A 14,767-nucleotide genomic window follows, 5' to 3' on the forward strand; every position below is an offset into this window, starting at 1 on the left:
TGATTAATCACCTGCACTGATTTTCTCACTGCCAACAAGGGAGACAAGGCCCTAAGTGACTACTGAGCTCCAGAAATGCAGCCCATGTGAATGAAGGTGAGCTGTAAGTGACAAATGCACACCAGCCTTCAAAGACTTGGAACAAAAAACTTTCCAATAGTTTTTATATTGATATGTGTTAAAATGATGATTGTGGATAGAGTGGGTTAAATAAAATATGCTACTGAAATTAATTTCACCTGTTTCTTTTTTAAAAAATGTGGCTATGAGAAAATGTAAAATCACACATGTAGCTGGTGTTATTGGATCACATTATAATTCTAGTGGACAGAGTTGCTCTAGGTGTCAATAAAAACTAGAACCAGGTGAGTTCTAAATTCAAATAGGCATTCAAGATTGGTTGTTAAAAGTAGATTCTGATCTGCAGACCCCTCATTTCTAGAACTGAACTGTTTACTTCAAGAGCTATGAGCTACATGCAGCTACTAAGCAGTTGACAGGAGTCGAGCCCCAGTTGAGATGTGCTCTATACATATAAAATGGATTTTTTTTTTTAGATAATAGATTTTGAAGAGTTAGTATGAAACAAAGCAGAATGTAAAATATCTCATTAGTAATTCTTGGGTTGATTACATTTTGAAATGCCCATACTTTGGATAAGGAGCTCTGGTGGCGTAGTGCCTAAGGCATTAGACTGCTAACCAGAAGGTTGGTGGTTCAAACCCATTAGCCGCTCAGTGGAAGGAAGACCGGGCAATCTACTTCTGTAAATATTTACTGCCTCAGAAACCCAAAGGGGATCTTTATGAGTCAGAATCAACTCGATGGCAGTGAGTTTGGTTTTGGATTTATACTTTGGATATATTGAGTTAGATAAAAAGTATTATTATAATTAATCTTATCTGTTCCTTTCACCTTTTTAATGTGGCTACTAGAAAATTTAAAATGACACATGTAGCTTGCATTGCTCATGGTCCATTTTTATAAGACAGTCTGTCCAAGAGGGCTGCTGTTGTTAAATCATGTGTCTGGCTCTTCCTGGGGTCCAAAGTGAAAAGGGAATGAGATCAGGTAAGGTGTTATCATTATTCTTGAAGAGGAAGCACCCTCAATTTCTCAGGAAAGCCAAGCCAAGGATTGGACATTAGGATGTATCGGGCATAGATAACTACTGTCTGAGAATGGAGGGAATGCCTTTGAAGGCAGTGAGCTCTCTGTCACTAGGGAATTCAAACACTGCTGAGGAGGTTGGATGAACTCCAAGGACACCTCTTTCTCTAAGCTCATTGGGAGATCAGCAGGTCCTTTTGCTGCCCCTAGGACCTCAGGCAGGACCACGTGCAAGAGTACCCTCAGTGTGTCCCCCAGAGGCTCTGCCTGCCCTGGGGCTCTGCCCACCAAAGCTTGTCCTGAGACCCTGCAAGCCTGGGCTTAGTTTCACCCTCTGAAGAGAGTGCTGGAGCATCTCCTTGGCTCTGGTGAGGGCCACTTCTGCAGGAACTACCACATGGGGCATCACACCCACCCCTTCCCAGGAGCTGCCATCCACCGCCCCCACTGAGCGGGCCGTGGGGATGGTGATGTAGAGGTGTGTGTTGTCCACATGGTAGGTCTGTAGTGCCTGGCAGCCACCACTGGTCACCTCCCCAATGACCAGGGCCCGGCCCAGCCTCTTCATGATGTATGTGAACTCCTCTGCAGCGCCAGCCGTCACATGGCTGGTCAGGATGACCATGCTCTTCTTGGAGCCATAGCGTTCACCTAGAAGATACAAGGCTCTTTAAATTGGGATCCAATTCACCACTCTGGAGCTTGCCTTTTCTATGCAGTCTGGACCAAAGTGAAGGGGCCTAGAATTTAGTTCTGGGTTCTTATGTCCACATGTGGACTTGCCACATGTCAACTGTTCAGTAGCTGCATGTGGTTCATGGCTCCTGAAGTGGATAGCTCAGTTTAGAATCATCTGGTTCTGGTTTTTATTGACATTTTGCAATATTATTGAATATTTGTCCTGAAAAAAACAAAACAAAGAATAGTTGCTGTCAAATTGATTCCAACTCATGGCAAACCTGTGTGTTTCGGAGTAGAGCATGCTCCATAGGGTTTTCAATGACTGTGGCCTTTTGGAAGCAGATCATCAGACCATTTTCCTGAGATGCCTTTGGGTGGATTTGAATCACCAGCTTTCAGTGAGTAGCCCAACACGTAACCATCTGTGACACCCGTATGGGAGTACGGCCTGGAAACTACCTCAAAATTCTTGTGGAATAAGGAAGCATGTAAATGAACATTGTGAGGTGTTATTCAAGTCATATGAAGGCCCCCACTTGTGTCTCCAGCTCCCTCTTGTTGAAGGGGAGCCCAGGTTCCTTGGTTTTGCATGCTGGGCAAGGGAAATGGAGTGAGGCGTACCACTCCAGAAAGGGAGATTGCTGTCAGGGTCTTGGTCATCAAATGCTCCTCCCACCACTGCTCTGGGCCCAAGGTAGGTAATGGCAGTCCCTTAGTCGTGTGATTTCTTCAGGCAGGTCTGCTGAAAGCTTCTGCTGTGAAGTCAGGTAAGATGAGCACTAGGACCCCATTGGATTTCGTGGGTTGGGGGGTGGATAGTGTTGCTTTCAGTTCTGCATTTGTCTTACAGGATGATAGTTATGCACAATCTGGGGTCATTTTTGTTATTGAACAAACCAGTGTTCAAATTTTGTCTCTTTCACTAATTTGCAAGCTATTCAATCTAGTTGAACTCATTTTTCTTCTCCAGAAAATGGGCATCATGATATATGTTTTGCAGGGATTAAAGATCATATGAGGAGCTCTGGTGATACAGTGGTTAAAGCATTTTGCTGCTAACCAAAATGTTGGTGGTTTGAACCCACCAACCGCTCTGCAGGAGAAAGATGGGGCAATCTGCTTCCATAAATATTTACAGCCTTGGAAACCCTATAGGGAAGTTCTACTCTGCTCTATAGGGTTGCTATGAATCAGAATTGACTCGATGGCAGGGAGTTTTTTTTTTTAAGATTCTAGGAGCTCTGGTAGTGTAGTGCCTAAGGCACTTGACTGCTAACCAGAAGGGTAGCAGTTCAAATCCAGCAGCCACTCCTCAGAAGGAAGGTTGGGCAATCTACTTCTGTAGTGACACTGCCTGGGAAACCCAAGGAGGGTCGCAATGAGTCAGGTCTGACTTGACAGCAAACAACAACAACAACAGGAGCTCTGGTGGCATAGTGCCTAAGGCATTTGACTGCTATCCAGAAGACTGAAGGTTCAAAGCCACCAGCCACTCCTTGGAAGAAAGATTGGGCAATCTACTTCCATAGTGATACCACCTCAGAAGCCCAAGGAGGGGTCTCTGTGAGTCGGATCTGACTCAACAGCAGTGTGATTGGTTTTGGTATGCACAAAGTCTATGGCATAGGATAGCTGCTTTATGTTACTCTTCCTAAACCCATGCTAGATTTCCTTGATTTACCAAATGAGAAGGAATAAAACCAGGCACTTCTAGAATGACAAATAAGAGGGGGAAACTTTTCCATGCACCTGCAAGCTGGTTGTGGGTCCAGATTTCGTTGACAGAATCGTTAGGCCGATTGTAGATTTTGTCCAGCAGAATTGGAGGGCCTTCATCAAAGAAGTAGGAGCACAGGGCAGAGATGGAGGAGGTAGGGCCGCCGATGTTGAACCTGGGGAGGGTGAGTGGAGCCCAGGAAGGGGCTGAGTTCAGTTAGGCTCTTAGTGCCCCTCTGGAAGACTGTTTTTTTTTTTTTTTTCATGCAGATGTCTTTATTATCAGACAAAATGTAAGCAGATCTTAACCACTACATATAGTCTTTTACAGATTCATAAGAATATTGCAAGGCATGAAAAATAAAAGCTCAAGAATGGGAGAAACAAGAAAGAATCTTAGCTTTTAGAATAGTTATCACCATAAAAAAAAAAAAGGTAGTGTATTTTGACAAGGATGTTTGGAATGTTGTAATACGCACATCTCTACTTGGAAGGAGGGAGCTCTGGTAGCATAGTGGCTAAGACACTTGCCTGCTAACCAGACGGCTGGCGGTTCAGACCCACCAGCCACTCCTCGGAAGGAAGGTTGGGCAATCCTACTTCCGTAGTGATACTGCCTCAGAAACCCAAGGAGGGGTCGCTATGAGTTGGGCTTGACTCGACGGCACATAACAACAACAACAACACTTGGAAGGAAGTTTGGGCAATCTACTTCCGTAGTGATATGCCTTGGAAACCCAAGGTCTGACTCAATGGCACATAACAGCAATATGCACATCTAATGCTTTATCTGAAAAGGGTTGAAGAACCACTTGTAGGGGTCAGACTGAAATGTGCTCTAGAATACCTTGCAGACAGCCCCCCTCTCTAGTGCAATAGATACAGAGGTGCAACAACTGAAGCAAAGTTTATGCCGTGTTCATCTATCAGCTCTTCAGATTACCAGACCTTATCCAATCCTGTGTTAACCTGATGGGCTTCATTAGTTAATTCCACTGCTTTAGAAAATGTCAGTCTTGGATCTGGTTACCTGACTAAAAATAATGAGATTTTGAGGTGGCACATTGAATATGACAAAGATTAACACAATATTTATCTGTGTTCTGCTTACACAGGAAATAGGCTAATTCATAAAATCAAGACTATCAGACCCCCTATGAGCTCTGGTAGCATAGTGCCTAAGGCACTTGACTGCTAACCAGAAGGCTGGTGGTTCAAACCCACCAGCCACTCCTCGGAAGGAAGATGGGGCAATCTACTTCCGTAGTGATACTGCCTCGGAAACCCAAGGAGGGGTCGCTATGAGTCGGGTCTGACTCGACGGCAAACAACAACAACAACATGATCAATTAAGAATAAATGATAACACTCTGAAGACAATTTCAAGATTGAAAGCATCATTAACCCAAATGGGTATAGCTTTTAATGGACTAGGATTCTCAGTTACTTAGTAGACGAGTAATGAAAAAGCACTATGTTGACTATGTTGACTATGCGCTTCTACTAAGGTGATCTAGGTAAGATTTTATTAAATTTATATTTTGTTAAGGAGTTCCAGTGGCACAGTGCCTAAGGCATTTGACTGCTAACCAGAAGATTGGCAGTTCAAACCCACCAGCCACCCTGTGGAAGGAAGACCAGTGCAATCTACTTCCACAAAGATTTACCTCCACAGAAACCGAGTGGAGGTCACTATGAGTTGGAATGAACTTGATGGTGCTAAGATTGGTTTCTTTGGTTTCATATTTTAATTTTTGTGAGATACAAAAATTTACCAGCTAGAACATTGAAAACTTTATCTCCTGTGATAATTCAATTCAAATAAGACAGACATCTTTGCCCAGTGCAAGCTTATAATTAAAGTCAGCCTTAGTCTAGTACTCCTTCCTCCAACAGAATCCCTTGGGTCAGCCCTTCCTAGAGTATTAGTCTCTTGAGAACAGGAGATTTTGTGATCAAATATGTTTAGAAAGTACTGCATATTATATCTTCTCCCTTGAATCACATATCACATTAGAGGCTCTGACAAGTTCTGTAGTTAGAACTTTGTCAATACATTTTCCACATTTATTGACCACAGAATGCCCCCTGCATCCACACTGCCTGTGAGTAAGGCACATTTTGGGAAACACTGTCTTCCTCAGTTGCATTCTGTGATAACTTCATAGAACTCACTAGATGTCTTAGCTCAGGTCTCTGACATGGGTCTCATAGAGGAGAACCTAGAGTTGTAGGTTCCCCATACTGGAGATGGGGAAACCTGTGTCCAGGCCTTTTTTTTTTTTGCCCTACTATGTAGTCGTGGATAAAGGTTCCCACCTCACTGGGCTTATGTCTCCAGTTTGCAAAATGAGTACTCCAGGGTTGGTGACATGTGAGGACCCTTTTCTGGTTGAGGGTCTAGGATGCTTTGGCTGAGTTCAGGGCTGGTTATCTCAGTGTCTGTATCTCCAAATTTTGGGAATGGAAGGATCCTAAACCCAAACACCCTACGTGGAGGCTTCTCTTCTTTAAAAATGTGGTCTTGTTGTTATGTGCCCTGAGTGGGACCCGACTTATAGCAACCCCTCCTTGGGCAGTATACTGCCTCCCAGGCAGTATCACTATGGAAGCAGATTGCCCAACTGCCTTCTGAGGAGTGGCTGGTGGGTTTGAACCACCAGCCTCCTGGTTAGCAGTCAAGTACCTTAGGCACTACGCTGCCATTAAATAGAAAAGGACTTAGAACAAGGGTCATTCTAATATTCTATCAAGAGTTGGCATAATAAAGTGATCTGAGGGACCACAGGGGCCCCCCAAGTTCAGAGCAATAGGAAATGTATCTGCAGTCTTGCAAGGAGTGACTTCAGTCTCTGTAGGATCTAGCGCCACCTAGTGACCACTAAGAGCCATGGTTAATTCTGCAAGTCAATAAATGAGCTCGCAAGCTGGAGTAGAGGGTGCGTAGTGTCAGGACCCTAAGGGGCAGTGGACTGCCCCGGGCTGCTCCTTCCTGTGTCCATGGATAGTTCCCAGGACATGTTTTCCCATGGACTGGGGAGTCTCAGGTGGTCTGGGCCTGGCCACTGCCTGAGAGCTTTCTTTCCCCTCCCTCCCTTGCTTTATTATGGAAACTCACTGCATGAAAATCCTCTGCCATTAAGTAGATTCCAACTCATAGAGACCCCCACTGGGTTTCCGAAGCCAGAAATCTTTAGGGAGGTATATTGCCCAGTCTTGTCTCCCCAGAGTGGCTGGTGAGTAAAAGGGGCATATTCATATAAGCAGAGGGGAGTGGCTAACTGAAGACATCCATCCAACAATTGTAGTGTTAGTAGCTAATTGCCTAATGCTTTCGGTAATGTAGGTTTTATGATGCTTATGACCAGGGTTGTTGTGACTGATTGCCTAAGGCATTTGACTGCTAACCAGAAGGCTGGTGGTTCAAACCCACAAGCCACTCCTGGGAAGAAAGATTGGGCAATCTACTTCCATAGAGATACAGCCTTGGAAACCCAAGGAGGGGTCGCTATGAGTCGGAAACGACTCCATGCGGCAATGAGTTTGGTTTTTTTTTTGAAACCACAACTACATTCTGTCTGTCCCAAATATGACTCACCAGAAGCCTGGCTGGTGGGAAGCCTGTGCCCTACAGATCATCAGGCCAATCACCTGAAGATTCTGACTCAAGAGTCAGTGCTTTTGAGCTCCGCCCCCAACATCATTGACCAGACAGCTTTGAGAAACACTGGTTTAGCCCAGTGATTCTCCACCTGGAATGCACACTGGAATGGAGCTGAGGTGGAGCTTTAAAATTGACCAGGGATGGCCCACATAGGAAATCAGAAACACTAGGCTGTTTGGTCCAAGCCCTGGCAGGCAAAGTTCCTCTCTGTGCCTTGCCATATCATAGGGTCTTTTTTTTAATTCCCACTTTGGGCCCCTAGCTGTAACTCTATTCTGGCTTCTGTAGGTGCTTTAGCAGGGCAAGAACCACTTACTGCTCCCTCCCTGAATGACCTTATGAAATATTGCACACTATACCTCCCCCCTCTGATCATCACATATTATCACTCTAAATGTTCTGGTAAGTCCACACTTACTGACTATAGAATGCTTCCTGCACCCACACTGACTGTCAGTGGAGTACATTTTGGGAATCATGGCAGCCATGGCCAGATGAGAAACCACTGACCACCGTTCCCTCACTGACCTCATATCGATAATCATGGCGTCCGTGTGCACAACCTTCCTCCAGACATGCTCCACCAGCAGCTCAGAGACCTGGGAGAGCAGCTCACAGTCTCCAAACATGTCAAACCTCAGGTAGCCGAGGTTGCCCTCAAACACATTCGTGTGGAAGGAAAACTTGATGAGGTCTTCAAAGACTTCAGGGGAAGGAATCTGTAAGAGTTGAAGCATAGCTCAGTGGTAGGAAAGGAGCAGATTCAAAATCAGGAAGAGTGGCAGCCATCGATCTCCTTTATATTATGAGACATATTAAGATTATTGAAAGGAAATGAGCATTTTGGAAGGAATTTGTAGGTGCCAAGAAGTCTTCTAATGGTGTGTCACCCAAAGTTCAGGGAAACTCTATGTGGCGGGCGGAGGGGGAGAGGGTAGCCGGAACTTGAACCCATGTCTAATTGGCTACCACCTTAAAGAGAATGTGAATATCTCCTGATCCCATGCTTGAGGGTGAATTACTTAATATGGTGCCACAAAATGATTGGGTGAGACTATGCAAATAAGATGCTTGTGGCCCTCCAAAGGGATTAGATAGCTTACTAACAATGCAAATAAGGTGCATGGCACGCTTGTGGATGTAGGACCAAATAAATAAGGTATATGGAATCCTAAAGAAGGGATTGGTCAGTTTTATCATTCTGCTAGGTTTAAAATGAACCATCCCAGAGGTGGGAGGGGAGATTTCACTACCAAGAAGAGGCAGGAGTGGAGCGTGTCCTTTGGACGCAGGGTACCTGCACTAGGAACCTCCTAGACCCAGGAAACAGAGAGCTGGAGAAGGCACCAGATGGCAAGAAGCAGTGGCAAACACAGCAGAGAAATGGCAGAACCAGAAGACTGGCAGGAGATGATGTGGTAAGCCAGGTGGCTATAGTGAGCATGCCAATGAACCCACTGAGAGAGAAAGTTGGGTGCAGGAAGCTTGCTGGTGGAGTGGAGTGCCTCCAGGTACTTATTGGGAGAACTAAAAGAGCTTTGTAGCACAGGTCACAGTAGGGCAGAGACCAGGCCTGATCAGGAGCTGAGTGTCGAAGAGAGGCTTGTCCTGAGAGGGCCAAAAGGAGGTTGGTCCATAGATGGCTGAGAGAGTTATTCTGCACTGAAGAAAGGAGAATTTGACTACACACTTCTTGATTCTGATCCCAAGTTGTAGCCTGTTACTTCCCTAATAAACTCCATAACTGAGTATGATCTGTGAGTTTTGTATGGCCCTTGCAAAGAATTATCAAACTCAGCAGAGAGGTAGAGATTACCCTGGGAGGAATATCTAGTGTCAGAATTGGTAAAAAGGTTGTCTGACCTCCACCTCATAGGAATCAGTTTTGGGCTACTGATAATGGTTCTTCTCCCTCCTTGTGAAGTTAGATGAGCAAGTCTGATGATGTCATGCCATCATTTTTACAGGAGGCCAGAGCTGGCCTGTCTCCTCTCCAGTCTATCTCTAATGAATGACTTTTCCAGACAGTCTGTAATGACAGTGTCATCCTCTTCCTCTCCTCCAGTGGGGCATGGAGGGAAGACATTTGTGATCACATACCTGAGCCTTTACCAGGGGCCTGGCCATTTGCAGCCTTTATTATCAGCTCCACAACCACCCTGTAAAGTACCTGCCATTTCTTCATGTTTTCCATGAGGACACCAAGGTACAGAGAGATTAAGTAGCTTGTCCAAGGTAACATTGCTAGTATATAGTGACACTGGAATCTACATCTGACTGCAAACTGTGAACTGCTAGTTACTCTGGGAAGGAACAAATCCATGATTTGGGGGATGGGAGGCCTGGGACCCCAGACCAATATAGGCACAGAGTAGGTCCCCCTAAAATAGCTGTTCCTCCTTTCCTCTCTCCAAGTAAGGTGGCAGGGCTCAGTGGGCTAGATTGAGCCAAGGAGTCAGCAAGGTGCTGGTTGTGTTGAGTGGGACTCCAGTCTGCAGATCCTGCTCCACCTTCAGCAACAGCTCTTGGGCCTAGGTTTCCTTTTATGTAAAATGGGGATAACAATTCTGTAGCAGAGGCCTCTTCTGATTTCACCTACCCTTGGGTCCTAGCTGACAGGGCCCGGCCTCCAGCATACCCCTTTATCCTTTCCCTCTCTCCTGTAGGTCTTTCTTTGAGCTGGACAAGTGGACTAACCAAGAGTGAGAGTCCCTGTCATTGGGGAAACCTTTGGCCAATGGATCCACACCCAGCCTCCTACACTCAGAAGACCACACCCCACACTTTCCAGGGAAGCAGCCTTAGTAATACTTGCACATGTCCCTGCTTTGTCACCACTGCCTCAACCATCACCTCCCAAATAAATCACCAGCCCCTAAGGCCTCATCTTGGGCCCTGTTCTCAAGGGAGTCCAAAATAAACATCACCCTGCCTACTTGCTGTGATTACCCTGTGAAATCATTAATGAGAACACAATGTGGAACACAGTCTTCAGTTTTGCTTTTGATAGAGTTCTGAGCTGATGGTGAGAAGACTTGGGTGTCTTCTTTCTCTTCATGAAGCCAACCAGCAACCCCCGCCCCCCTCAGCCTTGGCCCGCTGGTTTAGTGTTTCCCGGAGGTTCAAGTCTGGCTTCCAAATATTTTGATTACAACATCTTTGCTCAGAATTTCCCACCCAGCATATCTTTTGATCAGCCCAAGATACACCTCCACCATGTGCATCTCCTTCAGGTGCTTTGCATTGGAGCCTCACTGTGCATGGAAGGTTCTCTGGGTTCTATGACTGGTTCTCTGGGCTGAACCAGTACCCAGTATGTCTGGTCACTCCTGAACCCATATTCTAGCTCTAAGCTTTAGCTCTGAGGCAACTGAAGCCAAGGCCTCTGCCTGCTTCTCTGCCCAATCACACATTTACAGAGGAGGAAACCACAGCTTAGAGAGCTCACCCCACTTAATGAGCTTTTCCCCAGTGCTGATCATCAGATAGGAGTTCTGGTGGTGCAGTTGTTAAAACATTTGGCTGTTAACCAAAAGGTCAATAGATCAAACCCACCAGCTGCTCCTTGGGAGAAAGATGAGGCAGTTTGTTTCTGTAAAGATTTACACCCTTGGAAACCCTATGGAACAGTTCTATTCTGTTCTATAGGGTTGCTATGAGTTGTAGTAGACTTAATGGCAGTGCTGGGACCATAGGAACCCTGGGCACACCTGCCTTCCACCAGCCAAGAGTGAAGATCTTTCTCATCTACCAGGCTTCACCCTGGGTTTCTTTAGGACTAATGTTCTGCAGAGCTGCTGAGGGACCTCTGGGCATGGGGAGAGGGTGAGAAGACAGGATAAGAGAGGGAGAAAATTTTCTTGGGAAAACTTAAACATAGAATGAGTCTGGAAACCAGCGTTGTGCATTGTGCACATAGACCTGAGTATTTGGACAAACGGTCAACTTCTTCGGAGACTCAGTTGAGGCCAAATCTCTGCATGTCTTACCTGCATGGGGACAATCCCAGGAATGTGGTCCTTAGCATCCTCAGGGATGTGGGCAATCTTCAGGTGTGGGTCCCCAGAGAGCACCTGCAGGTTGGCCCCAAGCATCTCAGCCAGGGCCCTTTCTGAGGTCACCATGGCATAGTGGCTCTGCAGATGGCTCAGTTGGGCAGCCATCTTGGCACCCAGCTCAGGGGAGGCATAGTTATCAGCTACCAGCTTGCCAGCTGTCTGCAACACTGTAGGCACCTTGGCACGCAGGGCTACAATTTCCTGGGCTGTGGACAGGGCCTCATTCATAGGCACAGTGATGTCAGGTTCCACACCAGCCAGGTCCCAGGCTTGGCCCGTCGTGGCGCTCAGAGCTGTCTGTGTGGGCATGGAAGCATACAAGGGACTGTTGCCCACCTGGTAGATGCCCACAGAGAGGGCTCCCCCAGACGTAGGCTCCCCAATGACTGTGGCGCGGTGTAGGTCTTGCATGGTGCGGGTGAAGGCCTCTGCTGCAGAGCCACTGCTGTGGCTCACCAGGATATAAAGGTCCTTGTGGGGGCCATAGCGCTGGCCAGCTACCTGGGGCAGGGTCCACACCTCCATCACCTGAGAGGTGGCTCTGTCAAAGACTGAGTAGAGGTGCTGACGGGGCTTTTCTTCAAAGAAGTAGGAACAAAGCAATGGCACAGCAGAGGAGTAGCTGCCAGGGTTGTAGCGGAGGTCCACAATCAATGCAGCTGTGTCCACCAACCTGTCCCACACTAGCTGCACTAGCTGTGGCCCAATGGCCTTGACTGTCTCTAGATCAGCCATGGTGTCGAATCGCAGGTAGCCCAGTCGTCCAGGCAACACCTCCGTCTTGAACAGGGCCTCAATGAGGTAGGAGAGCTCTTCAGGAGAGGGGGCAGCAGGCAGCAGTGGGGGTGCATCTTCAGCTACCAGTTCCCCAGGGCTGTGGAACACCAGCAGGCGGTGGTCTCCAGACACCTCCTGCAGGTCAGCCGTGAGCTGAGAGGTCAATGACTCAGGGTCCACAGCCGTGCGATAGGCTCCTCGTGCCAGCTTGTGCTGCAGCAGGGCCTGAGTCTGCCCAACCACCTCTGGCCGTGCATAGTGGACTTCCAGCAGGTGCCCTGTACCCTCCACCAAGGCACCCAGACTCCGGTGGAAGTCCAATACCTCCAGGGCCCGGTCCAGGGCCTCCTCAGCTAGTACGATGGCATCAGGCACCACGCCACCACCCAACCAGCACTCACCATGGTTGTCAATGAAGGTAAGCATAGGCACGGTGAGCACCAGGCTGCCAGTGAGCGTCTCCAACAGAGGCACAGAGTGTGTGTGCAGCAGGTTGCCTGCTGTGATCTCACCCACCAGTGTGGACCAGCCCAGCGACTGCATCAGGAAAGCAAACTCTTCAGCGGCTGTGGCTGTGCGGTGACTGGTGAGTAGGTACACACCTCTCTGGGTGCCATAACGTTGGCCCTGCAGCTCAGAGCGACTGAAGTGCTCTTGAGTGCGATTGGTACGGCGGTCGTAGGTGGTGAAGAGACGGACAGGGCCATCCTCAGGGCCTTGGAAGTAAGACAGCAGCAGGGGCACAGCAGAAGAGGGCCCCCCAGGGTTGTGGCGCAGGTCCATGATGAGATGTTCTGTATCCTGCAGGGGCTCCCACACCTGGTGCAATATGTGTGGACCCAGGACTTCCAGAATGGACACATCAGCAAACCTGTCAAAGCGCAAGTAGCCCACATTACCCGGCAGCACTGACACCTGGAACTCCGACTCCACCAGGGCACGCTGGGCAGCCTCATCCTCAGGCACCACAGGGACTGTACTAGGGGGTCCATCAGCTCCAGGCTCATGCCCAGGAGAGTTTTCTCTGGACTTAAAGACTTGCACCAGGAGCCTGGGGTCCTCAGACACAGCCTGCAGATCAGCATTAAGCTTGGCGACCAGGTCCTCCTCAGAAACCACGGCAGAAAAGTCCATGGTGGCAAGGTGGTGCAGCAGGGCAGGCACACGGCCTACCAATGTGTAGTAGTCTTGCAGGGCCTCCTGTAGGCGCTGGATGATCTGCGGCAGGGCTCGGCGCAGTGTGAGGATAGCCAGCGCTTTCTCTAGGGCCTGCTCTGCCGGAGTCCCCACACAGGGCAGCACCCCACTGCCCTCCCATGTCTGGCTCCCCCTGCCCAAAGGACCCAAGGATCTAGACACAGGCAAAGTGAGGAAGAAGTCAGAGTGGCCTATTCTTAGCTTCTGGAGGTCCAGGGCACCTCCCTCAGTTCGCTCGCCAACCACAATGGCCCTGCCCATCTGCTTGAGGATGTAGATGATATCCTCAGCCACACCTCTGGTGTGGCCACTGGTGAGGAGCACCACATCCTTGTCAGCACTGTACCTTTCCCCATGCACCTGTGGTAAGGTCCAGAGTTCAGTAGTTGTGTTGGAGGGGCGGTTGTAAATGGTATCCACATGCAGCACTGTGCCTCCTGGGTGCAAGTAGGAGATGAAGTAAGGGATGCTGGAGACATGGCCTCCTGTGCAGTGCCGCAGGTCCAACACCAATGCAGAGGAGCCCATGAGCTGCCTCCACACGTGGGGTACCAGGAAGTCCTCCAGCTGGCTCAGTACTTCCTGGCCTGGGATGCTGTCTACTCGTAGGTAGCCCACATTGCCCTCCAGAACCTGGTAGCTCATGGTCCTCTGCAGCTCACTAAGCAGTTCCTCTTGTGTGAGGTTGGCAGGTGTTGGGGCTGGTTGTGGAATCTCTAGGGTACTGGGCTCATAGGAGATGAGCAAGCGAGGGTCATTCAGGGAGCTCTGCACTCCAGCCGTCAGCACATCAGCCAGTGTCTGGGGGTCTGAGATACCCAGGATCTCATGGCTCCGGATAGCCTGTTCGATGGCTTCTTGCATCCCCATCAGGTTCTCTGGGAAGCAGTAGTTATCCAGGAGCACTTGGGCCATGTCCAGGACCAGGCTCGGCTGGAACAGATGTTTGGAGCCAGTTAGACCGCAGAGCAAAGCAGAAAAGAGCAAGATCCATTGTCCCTTCATGAGGATCAAGTAGAAGTTTGGGTCCTGCACAAACCCATCCGAGACTGTCCACAAGACCATGCTCTGGTTTATGCCACTGCCTTCTGCCCTCTTCCTTCTTACTGGCAGACAGAAGGTTTGAGGCTAAACTTGGGAGGCGAGTTGAGGCTTCCAGCTCCAGTAAGCCTTTAATCCTATCTAATCCAAGCACATCAGCCCTGAGACTTGAGAGAATGGGCTGAGTGGTTTGACCTGGAATGTATGTTGCCTCTCATCTTGCTGTACCATCAAGAGCAAGAGATTTCTGCACAAAATAAAATGAATAACTACAAACATTTACAAACGATGACAGTTTTTCCCACAGCTTTGCAAAGTAGTTATTATCCTTCAAGTAATAGCATTTTCCCATCACACTGTGTGATCAATGGCTTTGGAATTAGGTAGATCTCTGTGGAGTCCTAGTTCTGTCACTATCTAATATGTGGCTTTAAAGAAGTACCTTATTTACTGTGTAGATTAAATGAGAAAAGATGTGTGGAGCACTCAATTACTGATCATTACAATATTAGATGTTATTTCT

General features: G+C 48.1%; 1 protein-coding gene across 1 annotated transcript; it reads right to left on the reverse strand.

Moving 5' to 3' along the window:
* Window positions 1-1,324: 1,324 nt before the first annotated feature.
* RBP3 (retinol binding protein 3) lies at window positions 1,325-14,208 on the reverse strand. Its single transcript, XM_007938680.1, has 4 exons — window positions 11,161-14,208; window positions 7,700-7,890; window positions 3,541-3,683; window positions 1,325-1,761 (listed from the first exon to the last, which is right to left on the reverse strand). Exons 1-4 carry the CDS (start codon window positions 14,206-14,208, stop codon window positions 1,325-1,327), a joined length of 3,819 nt encoding a protein of 1,272 aa, XP_007936871.1.
* Between the last annotated feature and the right edge of the window lie 559 nt (window positions 14,209-14,767).

Source organism: Orycteropus afer, unplaced genomic scaffold (assembly GCF_000298275.1).
Source record: "Orycteropus afer afer isolate SDZICR_OR568_19922 unplaced genomic scaffold, OryAfe1.0 scaffold00052, whole genome shotgun sequence".
NCBI lineage: Eukaryota > Metazoa > Chordata > Mammalia > Tubulidentata > Orycteropodidae > Orycteropus > Orycteropus afer.

What these genes read in the sequence shown, in the direction of transcription:
- RBP3 (XM_007938680.1), bottom strand. Translation starts at nt 14,208, where the DNA reads ATGAAGGGACAATGGATCTTGCTCTTTTCTGCTTTGCTCTGCGGTCTA. An exon ending in CTGGGATTGTCCCCATGCAG is followed by an intron (nt 7,891 to 11,160) that starts GTAAGACATGCA and finishes CAACTCTTACAG; the next exon opens with ATTCCTTCCCCTGAAGTCTT. An exon ending in GACCCACAACCAGCTTGCAG is followed by an intron (nt 1,762 to 3,540) that starts GTGCATGGAAAA and finishes TGTATCTTCTAG; the next exon opens with GTGAACGCTATGGCTCCAAG.